Source organism: Etheostoma cragini, chromosome 17, assembly GCF_013103735.1.
Source record: "Etheostoma cragini isolate CJK2018 chromosome 17, CSU_Ecrag_1.0, whole genome shotgun sequence".
Classification (NCBI taxonomy): Eukaryota; Metazoa; Chordata; class Actinopteri; order Perciformes; family Percidae; genus Etheostoma; species Etheostoma cragini.
Genome location: NC_048423.1, coordinates 11,995,142 through 12,020,074, shown reverse-complemented (window position 1 = coordinate 12,020,074; position 24,933 = coordinate 11,995,142). Strand labels below are relative to the sequence as shown.

Sequence of the window (24,933 nt, the reverse complement as noted above, 5' to 3'; positions counted from 1 at the left end):
TAAAATTCCAACAACTTTATATCAACTCCAACAAAAATACAAAGTTCTTAACATAAAGATGCATCATTCTTGGATTACCACAAATAAAGCAGTTATTTCTTTCTAATATACAAAATCAAAATCTTTAAATAGCAACTGTAAAGAATAAACATGTTCAAGTCTGATATTTGATGGGCTGTTTTAGATTTGCTAAATGCATTAGCCTACATGGAGTTCTTAAATAACAATAAAAAACATGACGGACATGTTTTGAATTTACAGATGATATACCCTCTAAAGAGTAATTAACATAATACAAAATAACACTGTTCTAAAAATGACAATTGACAATACAATAATGCAAGTTACTACTGTGGAAGTTAAGAAACTTCACATTATGAGAACATCTGCCTGACAATAATAAAAACAAAACAAAAACAACAAAAAAACATAAAACTGCAACATACAAAGATCCACAACTCAGAAGTGTGACTAGACTACCCCAAAAAAGGTCATATCCAACTTGCATGTAATCACGGAAGTAATTCATCACCCTGCAATATACCATTAATGCTTAAGAGGCCATATTAACTAACAAAATATACACACTTTTAGGTCTAGGTAATTAGGAAATTTTGTTAGCAAAGTGATACACAAACCACTATCCCAACGTCATCTCAGATGGGCTTGCTGTGCATACAAAGTCTCGAATGAGGTTGGGATTTTTAAAGCTCAGGGGCATAAATATTGTTCTGGGTTTCAGTTCTAGTAAGGAAACGGCTGCAATGCACCAGTTGCTAAAACTATCTCCACATTAACAAGACTTAACACATGCAGAAGCAGGTAAAATACTCAAAGGGAAGTCCCTATTATGAGCAGATAACAATGGGTGCAATGGTCAGAAGTTACTGCAGAGGTACACAGTGATGGAAACCCACAACATAAAAAAATACAAACATTTGTCATGACACATACGGAGCACACCTGCCTGTTTAAACAATTCAGATATTTTAACAGCTAATACAGCCATAGTAAGAACAATATTAAGTTAATGCTCTGGGAAAATGGGAATATAAAAATCAGGTTAGAGTAAATCAGAATATCTGAATGCCTCGGTCAACATAAGAATTTAGAGATGATGCACGAGGCACAAACTGTGTGGAACGGAAACTATTTGCACACACTCTGAAGCATAAATGTGTACTGCCTCTCCAGGGATTGAAAGTTGGTTTAACTAAAGTACAGGAGTTTTCACATTTAGCAACACATTCTATTACTTTACACGTCATAAATAAGGCACTGGGTCACAACAGTCACATATTCACAATGTTGTGATTGGAGGACAGGCTGGAGATACAAACTGCCTACTTACTGAAAGTAACAATCTTATTCAAAAGCAGATCTCCCTTCTCACAGCAAGCAGTCTGAACAGTAAATACAATACATACTAACATCTAAAACAATTAGAAACAAAATGGCAACAAAATAAAGCAAAACAGGATGGTGAGGGATTTTAATGTCACCTTGATTGTTTGTTATCCCAACTTTTAAAATGAGGTTTGACAGGATATTGTTATCTCCAGCCGTGTCATAGAGCGCTGAAAAGAAAGCCGAACAGCAATTACATCTGAAAGACATCATGGTGGACTTATCTGGAGTCCCTAAACACAGAGCAAATGCTCGTCATCACATTTGTATTTTCACGCTGAAGCTTTACAAAAGCATAAATGACTTTCAAACTTTGTTCCTTCTTCACATATGTTCCTACTGAAAAAGGTGTCCCCTGAAGAGTTTGGTAAAAGTAGAAAAGAGATACTTCTGGTCCTTCTGAATATATTTCAGATAAAAGAAAATGACAAAATCCTCTGAATAAAGATGATCTTCCTGTGCAGGTGCATTTCATTTCAAGAAGGATGTCCTGGTGCGCTTAGCCGGGGTCTCTAAGAGCTCCTGAGCTCTCTTAGTTGCTGATTTTGTCCCGCTCCGTGGCAACAAGGCCGCCTGCCTTCTGTTGGCAGGGGACTTTAAAGCCCCTCTTCTTGTCATTGTGGCTCCCTCAGCTTTTTTGACTGGTTTAGGAGATGCATTTTGTGTTTTCGGGGGCTTTGTTGCCTTTTTTAATGCCTGACTGGGGCTCCCACTCGAAAGGACTGCCGCCTCCATTTTTCTCTGGGATCTGGTTAGTACCTGGTCAGGTGAACTCGGTGCCTTGACATCCGTGCTCGGCTGCGGGGTGTCAACACCAAACTCTGTGGCTTTAATTTCAGCAGAAGTACTCTGTGACAATTCCTTTGTATGGACATCTGCAGCAATCACTTTACACAAAGTGGGTTTTTCTACCTCTGCTTTCTCTGCTTCAACTAGTTTTTTATTGTCGACCTTGCTTTTAGATGTATCAACAGGGTTAAGTTCAGCTGTTTTAGGAGACCCTAGTCGTTGAGAACATCTCTTGGGCAAGTCTTTTTTAGTTGCATCTCTTGAAGCTCTACTACTGCTCTGAGCCTTGACTGCCCTCTGTTGAGCTGGATACTTTGTAGTTTTATTCCCACCCAACGTTTTTCTTCTTTCTATTTTTGCTGCAAATGCTTTCATTTGTTTACCGACAGGTGAGGCTGATTTCTGTGCCTTCAGAGATGGTTTCATAATGGACTTGGCAGCGGATTTTTTGGTGGCTAGTCTATTCATGTTGGGTTTTAATGTTTTTGAGGCCTCTTTGAGTCTAACGTTGGTTTGCTGAACCTGCATCTTCTCTCGGATATTAGAGTATTTCCTCAAGATCCTTGCACTGGCTGGATTCTTTGATTTACCAGAGGATTTCTGGGATTCATTTATCTCTCCATAGGCTTTGGCAGAGGAGTGTGACTTAGTCAAAGTCTGAGTAGTACTGGGAGGGTCTCTTTTCTCTTTCCCTTTGACTGCATTTGCCTCCTGCTCCAGTGCTTTAGCAATCAGTTTCTGACTCTTAGGGTTGCTCTTTACAGGAGAGGCGATGGCAAACTTTTTCAAATGTTTCTTCAAGCGCTCTGCCTGTAGGCTTGGAAATACCCCCTGAGAAGTCCCTGAAGCACTAGATGAGCTGTGAAAGCACAGCTGAGTTTCTGACGGAAGACGTGTATTCACCTTCTTGACAATGACAAGGGACTTTGTTTCGGTTGTTTCAAGGAACCAGCGACAAATACTGGTGAGATTAAAACCTTTCATGAAGAGCATTTGGACTGGTGAGTATTTCTGGTGCTCTGAAGACTTAGATTTTCTTGCCCTGCGTTTACTTTTCCATATAGCTGCCTGCCTGTCTGCTTTGTTTTTGTATTTTGTAGCTGGCTGGCCCTCTTTGTCCATTTGCACCCAGCCTTTTTGCATTTTATCATACTTAATGTTCAGGTTTGTAATTAGGTGTTGGTTTTCTTCTCCAGTCAGAGTCTCAAAGAATTTGTTAGCTTGTTTTGGGGGTTCAGGCCTTGGTGTTATGACAGGGACGGCTGAGCTGTGGGGCAACAGAGAGACTGGAAGGGGCTTCACCTGAGCTTTGGTTACTTTTTCTGGCTTTATTCTGATTGGGGAGGCTATGTCACTCTGTCTTCCAGTTCCAGTTAGAGCACTTGTAGAAGGTACAACCAATCTTTTTGACCTCAAAGCCAATTTCTTTGTGTCAGCTGATGATGAATGAGTAACAGACTGGTGGGACATTTCAGCCTTACTGCTTTCACTCCTTAATGGCATTCTTGTGGGTTTGCCTGATATGGAAGAACAGCTATCATCTCCACTTGCAGACCTGTCTTCTAAAGATGCTACATTTAGCTTTTGCGGAAAAGAACTATCACTTTCTTCTGCCTCCTTTCGGAGAACACGCTTACTTCTTAATGGCATAATCTGTGTTTGCATTTCAGTCTTAACAGGACTTGATCCCTTGCTGCTAAGTTGCGGTTTCTCATTCTTACTATTGTCTACTACAGCCTTTGTGGACCGTAGTTTCTGTTTGGCTTGCAATCTATTTTCTGCTTTGTTTGTTTGTATTTCTTCAGAAGCTAATTGCTGAGTGTTTTCAATGTTTAATTCTACAGTTGTCTCTGGTACTGTGGTATGTTGGGACTGTTCAGAGGTTTCAGAGGAAGATGACCTGATTGGAGGAGAAGAAGTAGGAGGAAGTGAAGGAAGAAGGGGGAGGTGATCTGTAGATGAAAGAGCAGGGGATGCAGTAGATTTTGGAGAGGAAATGGAAGGGACAGCATTTGATTTGGGTGGTGATACTGGAGTTCCAGCTGGCCTCTGGCCGGTTGATCTAAGTTGCCGCTGATGGGAGAGGACAGGCAAACTATCCTGATCTCTCTGACCTTTTTTTTGTTTCCGGATTTGTTTGGTCCTTGAGGGAAATTTAGATGTTGGGCTTAATGGTGTGACAGAGGTTGGTTCTTTCACCTGCTGAATCACAGCAGTAGTCTCAACCGATTTTACAGCTATGTCTGCTTCAGGTAGATGTTTCTCCAACTTCTTGTTATCAACAGTTGAAACAATAGTTGAGTCCACAGAAGTCTTGTTGGAGACATTTTGACTAGATTTCACTGGGGTTTTAGGAGATGATGGTGTACTGGTCCTTGATCTACGACGCAGACTTCTGTCGGAGGCCGATATTGGTCTACCATTCACAAAACCCACTACCACCCCTTCGGTTTTTCTTAACCGCTTTGGCAGCAAAACTACAGAACCTCTTTTTCTACGCCAAGGGGGTAATTCCTTCAAGAGCGCATCAAGTGACTTTGAGGACACGTCATCGTCATTTTCACCTTCAGTCTCTAAAGACATAACATCGTCAACTGCTTCAGGTTTTTTAATTTCTGCCTCTTTTACAATCTGCTGCTCTGCTGAACCAGTGGTGTTCGACTTTTCTGTCACTTCAAAGTTGTTATAGTGCATCTGTATCTCTGGTTGAAGTTCCTGACGTTGCTCATCTTGTATTTCCTCCGTCTGATTTTCCTCCATTTCTTCCTCAATTTGATCCACTGGTGATGGGGCACTATTTTGCTGAAGAACAGGCTCACTGTTGTGCAGTTTATCTGATGAAAGCTGGGGCTCATCTTCTTCTAGGGTTGTATCCTCTAATGGTTCTACTACTGCTTCTGCGACTATCAGCTCAGTACTTTCCCTTGTGTTTTCTTGAGGCTCAGGCTCGTTATCTTTTTCTGCTTTAAATGGAGCCTGTGTAACACTTTCTTCACTTCCTGTTCTGTCTAAATCTGCAGTTGTGTTCTCTTCTACTCCTGTGTTAATATCTGTTTTGTTGTTTTCTGTTGGGGACCTTATCGGAGATGAAGGAGCAGACTGCCCCTTGCTCTGGCACTGATCTGTCTGACTTGTTTCAACTATTACATCTATTTCACTGGCTGCTACCTCCACCACATCTCCTGTTCCTGGTATCACACTCTCATCTGACTCTTGTGTAGACATTTGTGGATTCATTGTCTCCCTGCATGCTCCAGCAAACAGCATATCCACAGGTGGTACACCTTCAGGCTTTGAAAGTATTTGTTTTGGGGTGACCAATGTGATCAGCTCTGGAATTGGATTCGGACAGTTGCCCCTCCCGGCCAATGTACGGACCGTTTTTAACTCCCATATTTCATCTGAATACGTATGTCCTCTGGTGCTTTTTCTGGCATTGCGACGTGGGAGCATGCTGCACTGCTGCTCCTTAAAACACTCTGTAATTGGTTTGTCAATAAAAACAATGTCACAGTGACCGAGATCAGGGTCAGCCATTTCCCTACAAGCAGGGTCCCTAATCCGATGATCAGAGGATAACCTGATAGTCTTCCTGGCGGTCCGCGGAGAGTCTGAAGGAATGGTCATGTGAACTGAAAACAGGTTTGCTGGTTTATCTTTGGCATGCCCTAGAATCTCTCTCGACCTAGCTTGATGTGTGTGACTAGTCGGATTGTGTCTTTTCACAAAGGAGCTGAGTCTAGCACTCTGATTCTCTGTTTTGTTGGATGAATTTGAGTTACCCTGTCTTTCCTCCAAAGTGTCAGAGTGAGATGACAGAGAGGCGTTGAGCACACATGACAACTTCTTACCGGCAGCAATGTTGCTGGTCAGGATTTTCATCTTAAGAGGGGCATGATCACCATGACGGTTGTTATCTGCATCCAATGGATTAGGGGTGGAAGTGACCAATGCTTGGTTACTCTCTGACCCAGGGCTGCAAAGATCCAAAGCAGGGCTTCCAGTTGTTTTCAGCGACACTGCATTCTCTGGGACGTTTTTAATTGCGCAGCTGCTTGTGGAAGAATGGGACCCATCCTGGACTTCTGACTTGGGAGTGGATTCACTGGGAAACCTCTGCTCAGAGCATGACTTCTCAGGTGTGACTGCGCTGGATTTTGCAGTGGAGCAAGCAGGTCTTTGGATCCCAGAGTTACAGGATTGCGGTGTGTTAGAAGATGCCAGTGCTTTGACCTCTGTCTGTAGAAAACCTATGGCATCTACAATCTGTCTCTGATGGTGGGGACAGAGTTTGGCTATGAACTGTTCCAGCGTGGAGGTGGACTGTAGGTCTCTTGCCTTTGCAATAGGCAACTCTGTAGACTCACTGAGGAGAAAAAAGAACAAATAGATGTAATTGCACATCAAGAAGAAGCAACACTTGTTCATACTATTGATTGGTATGAGATTATAACATTAAAGGAAAGTAAATTGTCCCTTCATCTCTACATGTTCCTCATAAAGTTGTCAAAAAGGGGTGGAGCTAAATGTTTGAGTGAAATAATTCACAAAAGTATGAGGATGTTTATCATTGCATATTTATTAGAAGAATAGGCGATTTTAAAAGTGAAACCTTCATCCAGTGAACTCGACCAATTACATTGTTACCGCTATTACATTTTTCTTCTTTGCACAGCTGTGCTTTTTGTTACAGTTTACATCAAGAAAACCTTACACATGCACAAGACATTTAGTAATGGAGGCCCACTTAATTATAACAAGTCAAAAACATGTTAATTACTTGAAACAGCAAAGATATTAGGGGGAAAAATAGAGTACATCATTTTCGTCAAGTTTTCATTTATTTAATAACGAGTGCAAAGGGTGACATTTAGATATAAGTGCTCAACAAAATCGACTAGTAAAAAAAAGATCAAGCATGACTGAACATATCCAACGTTAGTTATTTAAATACCGGTGGATTTGTTCGTGTCAATGCAAATCTAAAATAATCAGTCAACTGGGGAGAGGGGGGCATGTTCTTATGTTTCTGGTTAAAATTTCTTCCAGTGAGGTAGGTCTATACAAATCCTCCAAGACCTTTGAACCATTTATACCATTACACACACATATAAATATATACATACACAGTGTGTGCATATATATATATATATATATATATAAAAAACTATGAAAAGGTTATTTCCTTTCTTAAAACAAAAAGGCCACAACAAGCCTTTCCCAAGCTATACTGTGGTCTTTTAACAAGAAAATGAACAGACAATGAAACCACATCTGGATTCCTGAGGTAACATGTCACAAGGCTATGCTGAGTAGAGAATAAGAGAAACAGCTCTGCCTACAGCATGTGCGGATGAGCAGAAGGTGTTGGCAACTGCAAGGTGAACACAGTATGTAGTCAGAAAATGCTATGTTGAGCATTTTCTAGTATTTGTTTAAAACAGATAGTTACAAACTAACATTTGTATACAACTATACATGCTGCTTTGCCAAATACCATGCTACTAATGTTTTTATTTTGACTAAGTAAAGCTGAAATCTTTTATATCTCACATTTTGTCACCTTTGAGTTATATTGAAGATGTCAGGATATCTAGTTATAAGCTTGCTATGTAGCCTTTGCTCAGTGCTAGTTTCCTGCTATATAGAAAAGTGAGAAAGTGAAATTTGGATTTTCCTATTACTTTGATGAATTGTCAAATAGACAATGTGTGAAATCTTCATAAATGCAGTTTTAGGATGTTACACTAAGTGGGCTTTTTAAAAACATGTGCCGTTTGAGGCACTGAACTGTGAAGAAACATGTTAATGTATTACCCATTGGTCAACATCTTACCTGTACTGAGGTTATATTGACATTCATTGTGTAAAAAAGTATAAAACTAATAAAATAGTGTAAAGATGTACTACTTTTGGCTTCAAACACAGAATGAGTTGTACAGCATGCCAAAATATCTCAAATGGAACCTTTAGAGATCAGAAAATAAATTTAAGAGATTTATAAAAAAAAAAAACATTTCCTGAAACTTGATCAATTTTCTGCTAGACTCATTCACCAACTTAACATCCCTGCTTGCAAGTTATAAGGAGTAATGTGTAGTACCTGAATAACGAGTGGTAAGTATTTTATCCCTGAGGGTTTCGGTTTCACTTAGCATTGCGGTGAAGAACTAAAACAAAGTACATGCCTTTTTCTTCCATATGAATAAAATAACCAATCTATCAAGCAAAAGCAAACCAAACTCATTTCCACAATATTTCACAAGCACACAAACATGGATGAGTTCACTCTACAATGTTCATATACTGCACATTAGGGATATAAATAATCTGGCAATCACAAACTACTATATTTTATCATACATCTTAAGTTCACGATTAACCTATTTGATACATTGTTGACTTGACAGTAAACATACCAACGCTCCAGTGTTTTCACTAAAGCATCCTCAAAGATAAACTTCACCATATACAACTAACTTGACAAATATGATTTAGTCCAATCATGCAGAATATAACTAGTCTCATTCCTGAATACATTGTTGATGTTAAATTTAATGTCCAACATCTGTAAGTAATTCTTTATGACAGAGATACTCTTTAGTTGTTTTAGAGTTTTTTCCTCATACAATAAATTTAACAAGCAAAAGACACCCAACTTGTGTCAGAATAAGTTGGGACAATCTTAAAGGTTATCCCTTCACATCTATTATGCAAGAGAGTTATATGAACCTTTTAAGCATTAACTTCTTATGTATATAAATATTATGTGAATAACTTTGTTTTATTAAAGCAATTTACATTCATGGTTACTTAAAACAATTAATTAATAAATATTGATTAATAAATACTGCATTAACAAAAATATCTATTTGAGTAGGTATGTAAGGGGATGTAAAAACTTCCTCCACTTGGGAAACCAAGGTTTCTCCAAAGCAGGAGATCAAAAATGCTTTTGTCACAACTGTCCGAAGAACATCCCCACTCCAAAAAGAAAGAAATATTGAGACAAAGAAAATATTAAATAGATTATCAGGGTACAATAACTACAAGGATACAATAAACTATTAACATCTTGGTTGAACTTTGATAGATTTTCTACTGTTAACTAACTTGACAGTTAGTATGACAGCTCTTTGTGTAAACTATTCACCTTCACTCAAATAACTTTACAATAAACTGTGTTGTGTACATGAGAAATTGCTACATAAAACAGCTATGATAACAGTGGACTGTGATATGGGTTTTCCAAATGAGGTAGTTGGCCATTAGATTTGCTACAATAGACAATGTTTAGCGCAAAGAAATGTTCTGCCTGTTAATAAACCCAAAGCGCTAGCATGTATAATATATTAATTCTAATGCATGTAATACTCTAAATGATGCTGGATGATTGTCAATGCAAGAATAATTGAATGAATGTGAATCAGTGACTAGATTTCACTTAATGATATCAATCATAAATGTATACTCTAAGCCACTGCTTTGTTTTTTCAACCAAGACCAAGTTATTCAGAAATTGTGTGAATATGTATAAATATTATATGTAAATTAGAGGGGTTAACTAGTTGCAAATAGAGTTTGAGGTAAAGTGAGAGGAAATGCAACACGTTTAGAGCAAGTTGCAAAGGAATACAAAGAAAACTAAGAACAGAAGCCCAACAAGTTAGTTACTAAGTTTACCATCTAACAAAGTTGTACTATTGTTGCAGTGCTATTAACATACAAGTGTTTCCCTGAACTATGTTACCGCTGAACCCACTCACAAAATGTTTACAATCTAGGCAATTGCATGTAATATATGCCTGCAAATATATTATCTATGTTAAATGCTTGTAGTGAAGGAATCATTTCTTTTATCAAAAAAAAAAACAAGATCGTCAACATTGTGTACATCTTAAATCCTGCTATTTGCAAAAAATAATAACCAAGATTTGCTAGAGCTGTGCATCAACCTGATCAAAGAATAATGGGCCATGATCCCATATTCTGGAATGTCCTGAGGTATTAGTGATAATGCACAATGAGGTGTCCATTTCAGTCATAGACATGCATTTGCAAAACAGTGACCGAGACCTTCCCTGTAGTCCCTAAGGTCCTACTTACACATTTGAATGGACATATTTTTTTTTCATTCACTTTGGACATATGACCAGGTACTCTGAACAGTACTGAGAGACGACACCAAGGGGCGCCACTTCCTTAGACATGATTCAAATGTAAAGCATTAATGTATAGAGCTAGGAATGCTTATTTTCAAAACATAAACTAAACAATGAACTGAAATTAATTAACAATAAACTGCAGTATATTAGAATTCGTAAATTGAAAGTATGCCTTCCAGGCACAATATGTAAGGCAAGAAGACACTTCTGAGTGTTTTAGATAGATGGCCGTAACATTTGTATGAATTACTGAGCAAAGAGAGGGGTAAAATAACATAAGTTAATAAATATGGGTATTTTGATTTAAGTGTTACACACAGCTATTAAAGTTTTATGGAAAACCAAGTCAGCTCTACCACTGTTTAGCGAATGCATCATCTGTCTGGTTAAAGAGTATATCACTTTTGATACTACAATTACTGTATATCATTCATTTGATGAGAGGCTACCATCATGGAAATCATTTCCATTCTCTTCAGACGCACGCTCTCTTTTCTCTGAAACAATGTGCTGGGAGTTTTGGAGTTCTTTCCTCTCTGGAGACCGTGAAACACCCTGTTCCTCTACATTTATCAGCTTCAGTTTCTTTTTTGGGGGATGTTTCAAAGTTCCCAGTCGCTCCTTAACTTTGTATTCCAGAGTGCTGTGTGGAATGCCATAGATCGTTTGGGCTTTAGACACACTCATTTTTCCACCCATCACCACCTCAATAGCCTCTTCAAGCAGGTCAGTGTTGTACTGTCGATATCGCCCACGTTTCTTTCTTGGCTGCTTGTTACCTGGGTCTGACTCTGAATCCAGAGGATAACTTCTCCGCAAGGCTTTGTGGTCAGTGTCGTAAGGCCAGTATTCCTTCTCTGAACCTGAGCTACTAAAACCTCCACTGCTCTTTTTCTGGATCTGCTTCGGTAGAATGGAACAAAGTGCCTTTCCCAGACCGTTCTCACAAGCTGATCCCAAATATGCGTTGGACAGGGAATCCCAAGACGGGTCCGTGGCTGTTGGTAAAACTCCCACCTGAGGAATCTTGAGGTCGAAAACTGATGACTGAGAAGGGGAGATGCTGTGGTCCTTGCAGGCTTCGTGAAGGTTTACTTTCTCATAGGCAAGTGGCTTTGACCAAAGTCCAGCAGCTTCCAACAATTTGGGTATGTCTTTAAGGTGCTCACTAGCTTCACTGTTGGTTTTAAGTTTGAGGAGGGCCCCAAAATGACTTTTAAAATTCCAGATAGCAGATCCATTTTTGAAAAGGTTAGTAGGTCCAGAGCTGTGGCTGAGAGGTGACTCTGGGTCGCTCTCAAGATCGGGCTCCTCTTTGATGTGCAGCGAGTATGCAAGAGATGGGGATGGCTTATAACGGGTGGAGTGGCCAATATTCTCCCTCATCCTCCCATCCTGTAGGCTCCTCATAAACAGCCCGATTTTCCCGTCCGCTCTCAAGGATCGCCTGATTGGATGGAAGGAAATTGGGTGTAAGCAGAGCTTGCACAGTGCCTTTTTTCTCTTTTCTAAAAAGGAGGATGGGTTGGGGAGGGGAGGATGATGGCCACTCCTTTATTATATGACCTTGCTTTGGTAACATCACTATCTTCTAAAATAACTGACTGCGTGGTTGTGTGTGACTTTTAAGAACAAAAAAGGCTCAAGATGTAAAAAACTTTTATTTGCTTGCTGTGATGACTGAACAAAATAAGAAACAAAAACAAAAGAAAGGGCAAATGAACAATTGAAACAAAAGCAAAGAAAATGGCATTTATTGGAGTACATTAAAGGCCTTGGCTCCAAAAGCATAACCAGAAGGAGGCATTGTTTGTCATTGCAGTAAGGCAGCTTGGCACATTGGCCATTAAGCAGGGTACACTAACTATGTCATACAAAATGACTGATGCAAATAAAGCTCTTGACATTTTGTGTGTGACGTTACCACTGAACAAGCACAGAAATAAAAGAGTAAGCCAGCAGAGGGTTGTGTGTATTAAAGTAAAAACCTGACTAACTGAAGTGTGATCACATGAAGAAAAAGAAAACTTATCTGGTAATTAGATTTTAAAAAAATTATATTTACTTTGTCCTTCAAAAGCAAATTTTTGTATTTGACATTCATAAAATCAGAGCCAACTTTATTCTGCTAGGAATAGGGATGATCTTTTATATAATCAGCTCTCAAAGCAGCAGAAGAGGAGCATGCAATGCCACTAGTGCTTAATTAATCCATATAAAAATGTAATTATAGGAACATTCAAGTCCAGATGCCTATAACAGTATCAAGAGGATTTGCTCTTAAGCAAAACAGAATAAACTACATTACAAATCAATTGTATTTAGATTAGATCAAATGTTTGATTATAATAAAAATCAAATAAAAATCACAATTTGTCTACAAAGAATGCAATTTCAATTTGAAATACAACCATCTAATTTAGATGAATGACATGAGAAAATGTTGATTTTTCAATACTTTATATTAGTGACTATAATCTGCTGAAAAGGTTGGTATCATGTTTATCTGAAGCATGCAATATGAAACCTACTTGTGTTACCAGCATAGTAATAGATGTACAGGCAATGCTTATTTTGAAGATTAAAACAACTGAATACAATCTTTCCTCGGGAGAGAAACATGGCATGCAAATGTGTATGAAATTATTTAAACACCTCTACTAGTACTACATCATTAAGAATCAATGTAGTAAATCATCATCATCATCAGGCTAGTAAATTATTATCATCAGGCCAGCCGGTGCCGGACAAACAGCAGTCATTTTTATAGGTCTTATTAATCAAATCAGTTATGGTCCTGTTCCATTTAGGTGGGCTGTGACACACAAAATATAACAGGACCACAATTACTTTGGTGAATTTCACCCGTGTTTCCCTTGTATGACATGTTGAAATGGCTGCTGTGAAAAGGACCTATGATGAAAATGAACAAGGCCAAGCTAACAGAATCCTTTTAAGCCACAGTAGCTCACAAAGTAAGACGCTGCCCTTTCAGTCCCTAGCTGGCGATTACAGTGACCGGATAGACCCAACTTGAGGACCAGGCAGCTGCATTAACTTGAAGTCTGAATGGTCATTTGATCTGAATGGCAGTATAAAAACTAACTGCATCCATAAGGATGAACTGGAGTGAGGTTTAAAAGCAGAATCCAGTAGCAGAACCACATGGAAGATTTTGCTCTGTTGCAGTCGGTAACCCCTTTCCCATGTTTCTTTGTGGCAAAAAACCTTATGTTAGCACAACCCTGTTTGTTAATGTTTATTTTCGATAAGCCACCAACTATCAGAATTGTTCATTTTCAGGACTCAAATTTCAGGCCTCAGCTAATGCCCATGCATTGATGCCACTACGCGTAAGCTTTTATTCCAAATTCATGTTATGAGTTGTCCTAAACTACAATGTAACAAAAACATTACTGCTTAAGGACAGGAGACTAAAGAGGCAAAAAAACGTATCTTACCCTTTAAGCGTGGCTGTGGCTGGAGAAAGGCAGGGACTACGGACAGGCAGGCTGCTGCTACTATAGCGGTTCTTTTTAATAGATAAGTCAAGAACTCCATCTGTTACAAAAAATGCAGAAAAATAAAAAAATAAAAAAATATCAGACTGATCTATCACCAATGCACTAGCTGAGTCGTGAATAAGCCTCCTTGTTACAGATGTGTTTAAGTTCTCAGTACCTTGTTCACTGGGTAAAGCCAGGGGCCTCTTGATGGTGAGATCAAGTGGAGCATCCTGGTCAGCCATGAGGAGCTTGCTGAGGACTGGGTTCTGGTTGTGTGCAGGCCCGGCTAGGGGGGGAGCAGGGCTGGTAGAAGGAGGAGCCCCTAAGAGCAATGGTGGGGTTGGTAGGCTTTGGTCAGAGCAAGGCTGGGAATCAGAGCCACTGTCCTGAGGGGAGCTGGTTTTTGAGGTATATTCGGCAGCAAACTGTCGGATCATTCTCTGAAGGATCTCTCGGGCCACTACTGGAATGTGTGGGTCCGAGAAATTTGGTGCATCTGAAAGGAATTAAATATGAGAGGTAAAACTGTTAAGTGTTCATTCCTTTACTGAGCTATATATAGCCATTGGTAAATATTCACAACCACACTGTACAAATATTTTTAGAATAAAAGCAGGCTTGGTACCCGGCATGCAAACAACCCCAAAGAAAATACATGTTAAGATAATTTTCCGCAGACCATAGAAGTTGTATCAGTTGTATTTCTTGCTAATTTATAATTATCAATTAAAGCCTACCAAGTGACGGCGTACGCCATCTTGTCTGCAGGCAGGTTATTTTGTACGAAGCACATTAGTGACATAATACCGAGACATTGAGACTCACCTTTTCTGCAGAGGACTGCATTGAGAAATTCCTCAGCTTGTTTCTCTAGTTTGTTGATTGTGGTCTGATCTTTAACCAGGAGAGGTTTAGGTGTATTTTCAAGCCCTTCGTTGCTTAAGCCAATTATGTGTTCCTGTCAAAAGACAAAACTGTTAAGTCAATGGTCTTTAGATGTTAACAGGATACATACAGTATATACTGAACAATACATAGAAAGACTCATTTTTTTTTTTTTAGTTCATACTGATATCTCCTAACTTTAGGTAATTGGGTGCCCTGACAGATAATAGCGCAGAGTCACATTTAATGCACTCCTAACACTCATCAATCCATTGTCCACTTTTAGTTGTTCCTCCTACATCAAAATGAAATTCTGAAAGACAGCACCAAATTGTAAAGAAAAACTTGGGGGGGGGGGGGAACAATAACTCTTACCTTTACTTTGTCTCGTCTCAAACAGCAGAATAGACAATTTTCATCAAATGACCAATCAGACACTGCTGCAGGTTTGAAGTCTATGGACAAAAAACAGGTAACAGGCAATGAAATACAATTGTGGGAAAATATCCTATATTCTTGTGTATTTTTAGCCACCTTAAAGCTTGCTACAAAGCAGTGCCTCAACAGACAGAACAACTGCGGGAGGATTTGGCACACAGTCATAATAAGAGCGATAAGTCCATGTAAATTTGACTGCTTTTTGTTGCTCTCAAAGTAAATACTCAGACATACAGCTAAAACAAGGACAACAAAGCTGAACAAGGTAAACATAAACATTTGACTACTATGTACAGATATAAAGTAGGTTTATGTATAAAATGTGGCTTTAAATATATACACATACTGAATGTACATACATGCATACACACATATAAACAAACATTATTTTTCAAACCTAAAGTGTCCTGTATTCAGTATGGAATATTCTTCAGAGAACAACTCAATGACGAGACTCGACGATGAAAATGTATGAATGAAATGAATAAGTGGGTCATAAACCTAATCAAAGTGTTTTGATTAGTTTGAATGAGAGTGACCAAATCAGGAGCAGATTGAGCCAGTTAAACTTTTTGAAGTTAGCCTTTGTCCATAACTGCTATTGTAGAAAGTTTACAAGACTTTGAAAGTCCTCTCACTGCAAATGTGATACAACCTAAAACAATGGCCACTACTGTCTCACTAACATCATGCATTGTAAATACATGTCTGTAGAACACTGTAGACTTTTACACTGGCCCCATGCCATCTAAAACAACATCTTTGTAGGAACACAAGGCATCTTCTCTTCTCCAGCCAGAGAGGCTTTCTTGCAGAGTGAATGTAGAGGGGTACCAGACGGTGCAATGCAGAAGCATTGTCATAATAATAATAATAAACAGATTATGCTTGAAACAAATTTCTCATTCATGTCATTCATACACTTGTAAGATCATGGCCGCGATTATGATAATTAAAATGGTCTGAGATTCTTACCCTTAAACAATTTTAGGTCTTCTACCAGCTCTGGACCAAACAGACCTTCGAGAATGCTCTCAAAACCTGAGGAAAAACACGAAATTCAATAAAACTGAGCATATACATTTTGACATATCATTTGTTAAGATTTTCTCGTAATTAAGACTTTGTGCAGAAACCAACAGCAACAGAACAGCGACTTAAAATGAACCACTGTTTAAGAAAACCTTATCTGCCCAAGGGCCCAAATGAATTTGCTGGACTCCAGAAAAGAAAAAAAAACACCAATAGCCTGGTCTACTGTACATCACCCTGCTCGTCTTTGCCCATTTCATCTTGACAAGCCCTGTAAGCAACCCTCTGCTTCTATTAAAATACATACGTTTCAGTTTTCACCCAGATTTTTACTTTAAGAGTAAATACATGCAGTCCATCCTCCTGTTGCCAAGCAACTAAAGCACCTACAGAGTTGGGAGTTATTGTATGCTTTCATATTACAAAGAAACAGTCAAAAACAAGACTGTGTAGGATACTTTGACACCATCACATAATGTTGCAGATTGGAAATCCAACCAAAGCAAAATCTCCGCAGTCCACTAATGAGTTTACAGTAAAGCAACTTACAAAGCACTTCCAAAACATCCTATAACCACATATACAGGCTAAGGAAACATCTTCTATGAATTACTGATAAGATGGTGGTATTCTACAGTTACAGCTGTTTGAAAGATGCATATGACATTTCTTAACAGTGCATTAACACAATATGCAATGTCTGCTTACTGCTCCAGGGTCAGTGTAACCAATCCAAAACCACTACATGCATTAAATCAAGCGCTAAAGAGGTCAGAGGTAGCATCTGTCTACTGCACACCAAAACATAACGGATGGTTGATAAAAATCTACGTAAAACAAATATTTAGATTATTAAATAGTAATATTTTAAATGAACATCACAAGTTAAATTAGCCAAGTGTTCAGTTAGTCATCTAAAACATAATAAAAGGCCTACTTACACTATGGCTTTACAGAAAACGAGAGGAAATGATCAGCCCTTACCGTCCACTCTCTTCCTAAACTCACAGTAAATTCAATAAAAGCTGTCATCTGTTCAAATGCCCTCACTCTGCTTCCCTACAAATTCCCACCCACTTTTCAACAGCCAAACATAAAGAGGGGAGGGGGCGAAGTGGTGAAACACAGCCTTGTCCATAGCTGCAACGTGAGTCTGTTTCTGGGTTAATGCACAGGACTTGAGCTGTAACTATCTAATCCTATTTCTGAAATATTTTAGAGTCAGGGGGAAAAAAGTAGGTCATCCACTTTTGTTTGAAAGAGCAGCACCATGACACCAAACTACTCTTCAGGAATTCAGTTTAGGGCATTTAAAAATGTGTCATAGTTTAAACCATGAGTTTAAGGCAAGACTAACACGTTCCAACCTACTGGCAATGTATAGTGTGGTGTAGTGACTAGTAAAAACAAAAAGAACCTCTTTACACAAAACAAAAGCAGCAACCTAAATTGGGAAGAGCAAGCGGCCATTAGCAAAGAATGAAATATTGATAGCGTGTATAGCTGTCATGCAAGCTCTACAGAATCCATGTGTATAAAAACCAAAGCCACAGCTAAAATGCGCATCAACCCCTCACTGTATTGAGTACCCTACACTTAACAGTTGTCATATGTTATGCAATTTGGGATATAAAAATGTTCAGCTTTCAGGTGTATTTCCTGTTTAAAGGAACATTCACCAATTATTTCACTGAAGAGGAAATTAGGCCACCAATGAGCTGGTACTACACATACTGGTTCTGTGTGTCAGGGTATAGCAGTACAAAGTGATAATGAGAAAAAGAAAAAAGAAGCCCTGTATTATTTTTCCACCAGGCTTAACACCTAAATTATATTAAAACTTATCACGAACTAATAAAAATGACAGTCATGACAGAGATATCAGGTTAATGAGGTTAGCAAACTTCATCCATTGTAAAAATGCAATTTCATTTCTAATGGCCTAAAGCTATTAGAAAATGTAGTCTGTTATCCACAATGGTTAGTGCTTAATATTATTGAGTTTATTTTGTTTTAAACAGTAGCAGAGAGTCAACCATTCATGTCAATCATCTTGATGTGAGGAGAATGATGATTTAAGACCACTTTGCTATTTCCAACCCTGGTTGGCGTGTTGTTTTATTTACTCCTAATATACTGTGGCTTGCTTCCACCCAATTCATAGCTGAGTGAAGGTACAGCTTAATTGTCACAGAGATATGCTGAAAGAAAAAATGAAATAATGTAACTAAAAATGAATCAGCTTTGTTCCGGGGATGAGAGCAGCAACTTTTTAGCTACAAACTGAAATTATTACTCCAAATATATTTCCACTTTTAACCATAAAATAGGGAATAAGAAGAAATGAAGTGGATAAGTTTATTGGTTAATAATCCAATCCAGTCCAATAGGGCTGTACAATCATTTTTAGTACCAATTAATATACATCTCATACATACATTTTTGATTCATTGTTTTGTCAATAACATAGTGAAGCCTTAAAACTACTTAGTAAGACCAACATCAAAACCAAACACAAAGAGGAGAACACCAAGTAATTCTGTGAAACTGTGTGCAGCTATGTTTGGCATCGTGACTTCATAAAGGACTTATGTTAAGCATCAGCCAAACCTTAACCATAAAAGTGTCTAGGAGATCTTTTCATGGAGCTTATGAAGACTTACAGTGAGCAACAACTCTGCCTCGAGCCTTGATTGTGCTCCAGGGCGAACATGGCAAGAGGGCGCAAGCATGCTATATATGTTATACATACTACAATTGACACAGACAAAATCTTCAAACCCATACTAGAAAAGATGATGAAATTTGACTGAACAACATGATTATGTCAAAAAAAAAAAAACAGCCTGTGCAACCACTTAAGAATAGGACAATGGATGGGGAATACAGGGCAGTGCACGAAACGAGCGTCCATTTTACTTTGCTGCCAGTTGGACATGCCCAGTCGAAACACTTGTAATGTTGACAGTTGGTGCAGTCACAAAATAGCTTTACTGCTCTTAACTTTTACACATAGAGGATTACTCCCAATAACGTAGCAATGCTTGGGTGAGAGTCACAAAATCTCCAGAGTTTTATCACAATCAGAGTGCTTTCTCAGGAGCCAAACACTAGGTCTACATCATAGTTGCAAAGTTTATCCAAATTAATCCAAAATTAAAGTGATTCAACTCAAATCTTTAACAACAAGCTATGCAACACTGTCTATGGACAGAACTAGTGGACACCAGAGGTAATGAGTCCTGCTACCCTGGTTGGGTAGCTCCCCACATGTCCACTGACAAGTTATATTCATAAATCAGGTTCACCTGACGAACCACAACAATTCTCTCTTCTGGCAATGGATAGCCTGTATCCCTAGTAGGAAGACAATGTGTGAACATTTCAAAACACTTACATATACTCCTATACAGTAAGTATAAGGAACTTCATCATGAGTTCCTTCTATGTCTATTATTCAGAAAACCAACTATTCAAATTTATGATTTACTGATCCCAAAAAACAAATGTCAATAAAATAATAACAATTAGCCCCATCATGGTACTGCAGTGCTCTTTCCAGTAGATGACCCACCCTTTACTCTGCCGCTCTACTGCTAAGGGTGTACAGTGCTGCATCAACCCCCACTCAGCCCATCCCCCACTGTAACTACTGTACACTTACTATCTCAAGAGAGACCATGAGCACACAGAACAGGAGCTTCCCTAATCTCAAATCATTGTACATCCAAATAAACCTTGCTAAATCTTTTGCTACAGATTTTGAAAAATACTAGACAGATTGATCATTCATAAATGATTGTATCTTTAAAAAAAAAAAAAAAGGCATTAGGTTTTTAAAATATTACCAATGTTCAGACTGTGATGTTCAGAGAGTAATTTTGCAGGAGGAGGGTCACTAATACCCCTGAGCAATGCTCTATAAAGATGTAAGATGGGGCTGTGGGCTGCGGATGAGTGCAGAGATGACAAAATTGCACAAATTAGTCGAGCTACAGTACATGACTATTTTCATCCCAAGTCAGCCCATCATAGAGGCCAAGCTTAATGCCTAACCATCTAAAAAGCATTTACTACTATGCTGTCCACAAAAAAAGTAACTAACTGTACGTCAACAAGACAAGTTAAGATATTACATGGGCATGAGCAAAGAAGTTCTTGAAATGTTATTTGGCTACACATTGTGATCATTTCAAGCAATATACAGTAGTTGAATCAGGCTATACAGTGAGCAATGAGGTGGCAGCTTTGAGCAACATCTACAGATGGAGAAAAACATGGCTTGAATACTTAACAAGATATGATGCAAGCTGACAGTTAAATGGTGTAATGCCACACAAAACATAACTTTGAATAACAAATATGAGACCACCAGGATTTTAGGCAAATATGAAAAAGGGTGCATGCTCAAACACAGACAAACACCACTTAATTCCATATAAGACCATTAAAGCTGGTGGTCATGTTTTCAAAATGTCAACAAACAAATACAGAAAATGTAGGCCAAAGGCCCATCAGAGAGAACATGCTGGAACAGAAAATGGGCCATACTTAAGTTTAAATAATAAACAAGACAATCTGCCAATTTGTTTGAGCACATCCTTACACCCACTAACCCACATGTCGAATGCATGCATAAATAACTGGCATTCCTGGCATATTCAAATATCAGCTGGTGATGTTCTAGTCCAAAGTTTCCCAAATACAGACAAAACACACATTTTCAACCACACAGTTTTCATCTGGGGGCTGATGGACCATGAACACATGTATGGGCAAACATACAGACAATTGTTGCTGCTGTTCTATGGGACAATTGCCCTTGTCTCTGCCCTGCAGTTTAACTGCTCACATTAAGTACACAAAGACAAAATGTCCATTTCAGCATCAGCAGGGTGGTGGTGGCGTGCAACCCTCTCCACCAAAATGCCAAACAAAAGTATGCCCTTGTTGTCATGGACAGAATATGCCATTCTGCTGCAAGCAGACTGATGCTGTTGTCATGTACTCTGCAGCTTTACAATTATAGCCCTAACACAAAAGGACATTTGTCAATCATAAAAGGGGGAACTGGTCAACTGAGCAGTCCTGGGTCTGGAGCTAGTGACTAGTCAGAAAGCGATTATTCCCTCTCCATTTTCATTTCAGTGAGGAGCACACAGCCCACCTAGTATTTTAGCCTCTTCGCATGAATGTGTTTGTAATGGATCAGTCCACATATATCTTATATATAAAACTAATGTGATCACTAAGAATACTATGTACAATAGGTGGTGCCAACTTCAAAAAGTTCATTCAAATATATTGCCTATAACATCATAAATAATTCTGGACTTAAACATAGTACATCATTATGGACCAAAACTTTGGTTAGACTAGTCTATGAATGACAATCGCGAGACAGTTTTAGGTGATCAGTGCCAATTGTTTAACTGCACAAGCTCTTTCTTATTATAAAGTCAGAATCTAACCTGCAACAAATAAATCAAGAGTCAAACATGTAACACACCACAAAACTCTTAAAAGACACGACTGTCAGATTTAGTGTCACTGCTTCCCGAAACGTCACATATCTACTACTTTTTACTAGTACTTTTTTTAATTCATGTCAAGAAATGTGTGCACACAGTAAGCCTTGTATGTACATTACACATTTCAATAAGACATACACATATCAGCAACTTTAAGTGAGGTGGATTTAATGTGATATTTTGAGATCAGCAGCGTCGGACGTGGCTTTTTGGGTATTTCAAATTATTTTTTGCATCCATGCTGTGCTGTTTCCCTTAATGAGTCATTACAGAAAATAAAGGTGTTCATATTCCCCTATAAAACTGATAAAAGCGTATATGAATTATGTTTAATCCAGTAAAAAAAAAAAAACATTAATTAGCTAATTTAATTTAATTTAATTTCAACATTAGGGTCACCAAGCAACTCTGCTCCTCATTTGTGTAGTCAATCTGTGATGCTTGTTGTTGATAATGTTGAGTGTCCACAATGGCTGTTGCTATGTTACCGAGTCAAAAGGAGGAGGTTGGCAAGGCATGGATTTAAAAATGGCCTCTCCGCTTTCTGTCAAATGGTGTAAAACTACTATTGATATAAGCCATCTGTCAATATCTGTGGAACTGAATAATTAGATGGTGGATTGGAAACGTATCACAGAGAACTTTATATTGTATAAGTGTATTGGAAAATACATTGTCAACAACTGAAAGGTCTACTATCCTAGAAGCAATGCCAAATGGTTTTACTTTGCCTTAAGCAGAGTAACAGCAGTTAAAAACCAAATACTTTAAATTTACACATTCAACATGCAGACGGTTAGTGGTAAACAAGAAAGTGAAACCATTACTTTGTAGAATCAGGGGATTACGCCTAGAATAGATTACCTGTGAACAATGTTTGTTGTACCAAATTTTATGGCAATCCATCAAGTAGTTTTGAAAACATTTTACTAAAAGTCAACCTGCTGGGGGTGCTGGATGAAGATATTTCATGTCCAAAGATCGACCAACAATGCATGTATTATAAGAACTGAATACGGCGTTTTAGGCGAAGCCCTGTTCAATCCTATAAGAGTAGCTCAGTGGTGTATGAAGCTATCATTAAGCCAAAAATGACCCGGATAATAGGTGCTGCTCCCGTATTGTGCAGCCCTTGGAGCATTGGAGACCTTCCCCAGCCAAGCCAGCTACTTCCTGTTTAGCTACTTCTACACCGCTAACTTGAATAATGTAACAGCTTTTCTAGACTGTTCAAATGTTATTGGATCGATTGGATCACAGTAAAACGAGACCTTTCGCTCAAAGAAATGTATTGACTGATTTACAGAAATCTCTCTTGCCATGTCTAAGGAAAAGTCTTTTTGGGTCAAAGGGCATCACGTCAAAGCCCAGCGTGCTTCCTGGGGGCCTGGGACCAACCAAGAGACAGACCAAAAAGTCTTTCTGACCAAGCCCTTATTAAGGGTAATGTCCTGTTCTGCTAGCTCCTACTAAGGATATTGCTTTAGTTTACTGCAGCTTTAGTTTACTGCAGCATTATAGTTCAGCTTCAACTTCCACCCTCTAACATATACAAAAGAGAAAGCTTTAAACCAACAATGCCTTTTTAATTATTTGCGTAAAGGGGTCTGAAAACAGCTAACATTGTAGACGTTTATTAGTGTAACTTCACTAACTTAGTGTTCCCAGCAGTGGGGTCTCTGCCACTACCTCATTGCAGTAATGTGAGCCCGCAGGAGGTGATTTGAGAAAAGCAAGTAAAAAATCCACAACAGTTGTAGCCCTCCCCCATCCAGAATACAGTATCACCATCATACACGGGAACGCGCATTTACCAAACAGGGTCTTTTAGCCGACGCAACGCATAGAGACACTCCCTTTAAAACAAGCACGGTGCCCTTTAAACAAACTAACCTTACGCCAGAAACGTTAGCTAGATAACTAAAGTCTACAGTTCGGATATAAAAACCAATAAACAACAGCAAGTAAACCCAGGGAGTGGTGCAACATTGCCATAAACTGCTAAATGTTAAGTAACTGCACGGCTGGTTACCGTGAGACGGAAACAGTTGAGGACAAAAAAGTCGCTCGGAGATGAGTCCGGTAATAGATGGTTATTTACATCGGTAACGGTCAAACTGAGGCGAAATTCAAACAGTAAAATTGTACGCAGTGTAACTGGCATTCTCCTTACCTACACAGCGAATGAGTTTGTGTCGCCAAGAGTCAAGTTCCTGCCGAAAGCCGCGCCTGTCGATAGAGCATTGCTGCCTTTTACACTGACTCGCCATTTTCTATCGTTCTTGTCTAGCGGGCACGAGAACGGGAAGAGGAAGCGCTCTGCTATGTGAACGCGCGCGCCTCTGTGTCGAATAGGAAATCAGTCCAAAGAGAGACTTCAGTACAGAGTAACCCAAATAGTGTAATTAGCAAAGTAACAAAGTAAATATTTCCAAATAAATTCAAAATACAAATTCAGGGGGCGTTTGAGTTAACATCTCATACTAAGATGGTGAACACACTAGCGACAACTGCTCTTTACTCTAAAGTCTTATATTAAAGTTGTGTTTAATATGTTTGTAACCAAAATAAATTTGGAAACAAGGAGGGTTGTTGATGCCCACATTTATTTTTGGCCCAGGGCCCCTAGCAGGAATCAGATCTGGCTTTACCTGCATCAAAAAATGATGGCGCTATATTTCACTCAGCCTACTAACCCATGCCGAATTCCTAATTTGAGATATAGATGGTGCCTAATTGCATTTTCAGGAACAACAACAATGTATAGTAACTTTTCAGAGATCGGTATTAAACAGTAGAATAACTGTTCTCCTGGCGAGTATCCTATGTAAGACATTTTTACTTTAGTTAAATTTAATTGTGTTTGATAGGGATGCCTATGTAGTTAGTTACCCTGTAAGAAACATTAGCTGAATCCCTATATTCACCACAGATTGAATAATTGTGTTTTTATGGATTAGGCTAATATAAATGAAATAATTTGTTATAATTTGTATTATTATTGTTGCTAATAGGCTAGTAGTAGTAGGCCTACTACAATCTGTATTTATAGTTCACTCTGTAACCTACTTTCAATGCAGTATGGGCTATTACACTGTAAGCTACTGTACAGCCAATTCAACTACAGTGCTAAATGCTTCTAGAAACTTCAGCAAAATACCCAACAGCCTTTAATGAATA

At 38.7% G+C, this 24,933-nt stretch overlaps 1 protein-coding gene across 3 annotated transcripts; it reads right to left on the bottom strand.

Annotated features, from left to right (window-relative positions):
* On the bottom strand, positions 1-24,055 carry wu:fc17b08 (ligand-dependent corepressor). 3 transcript variants are annotated; one of them, XM_034897801.1, is made up of 7 exons: positions 23,927-24,052; positions 16,166-16,231; positions 15,128-15,207; positions 14,693-14,825; positions 14,043-14,363; positions 13,823-13,922; positions 1-6,562 (listed from the first exon to the last, which is right to left on the bottom strand). In XM_034897801.1, the coding sequence occupies exons 1-7, from the start codon at positions 24,021-24,023 to the stop codon at positions 1,879-1,881; spliced, it is 5,481 nt and encodes a 1,826-aa protein (XP_034753692.1). In that variant the 5' UTR covers positions 24,024-24,052; the 3' UTR covers positions 1-1,878. The 3 variants fall into 3 exon arrangements, with proteins under 3 accessions (XP_034753692.1, XP_034753693.1, XP_034753694.1); XM_034897802.1 differs by lacking the exon at positions 23,927-24,052 and adding an exon at positions 17,164-17,213; XM_034897803.1 differs by lacking the exon at positions 1-6,562 and adding an exon at positions 6,760-11,808 and having other exon boundaries at positions 23,927-24,055.
* Positions 24,056-24,933: the final 878 nt, after the last annotated feature.

Bases quoted from the DNA above. Each gene is read 5' to 3' on its own strand.
- wu:fc17b08 (XM_034897801.1), bottom strand. From the start codon at position 24,023: ATGGCGAGTCAGTGTAAAAGGCAGCAATGCTCTATCGACAGGCGCGGC. The intron at 15,208-16,165 runs GTAAGAATCTCA...TTTTGTCCATAG, and splicing joins AGACCTAAAATTGTTTAAGG to ACTTCAAACCTGCAGCAGTG. The intron at 14,364-14,692 runs GTGAGTCTCAAT...AATTCCTTTCAG, and splicing joins TGCAGTCCTCTGCAGAAAAG to ATGCACCAAATTTCTCGGAC.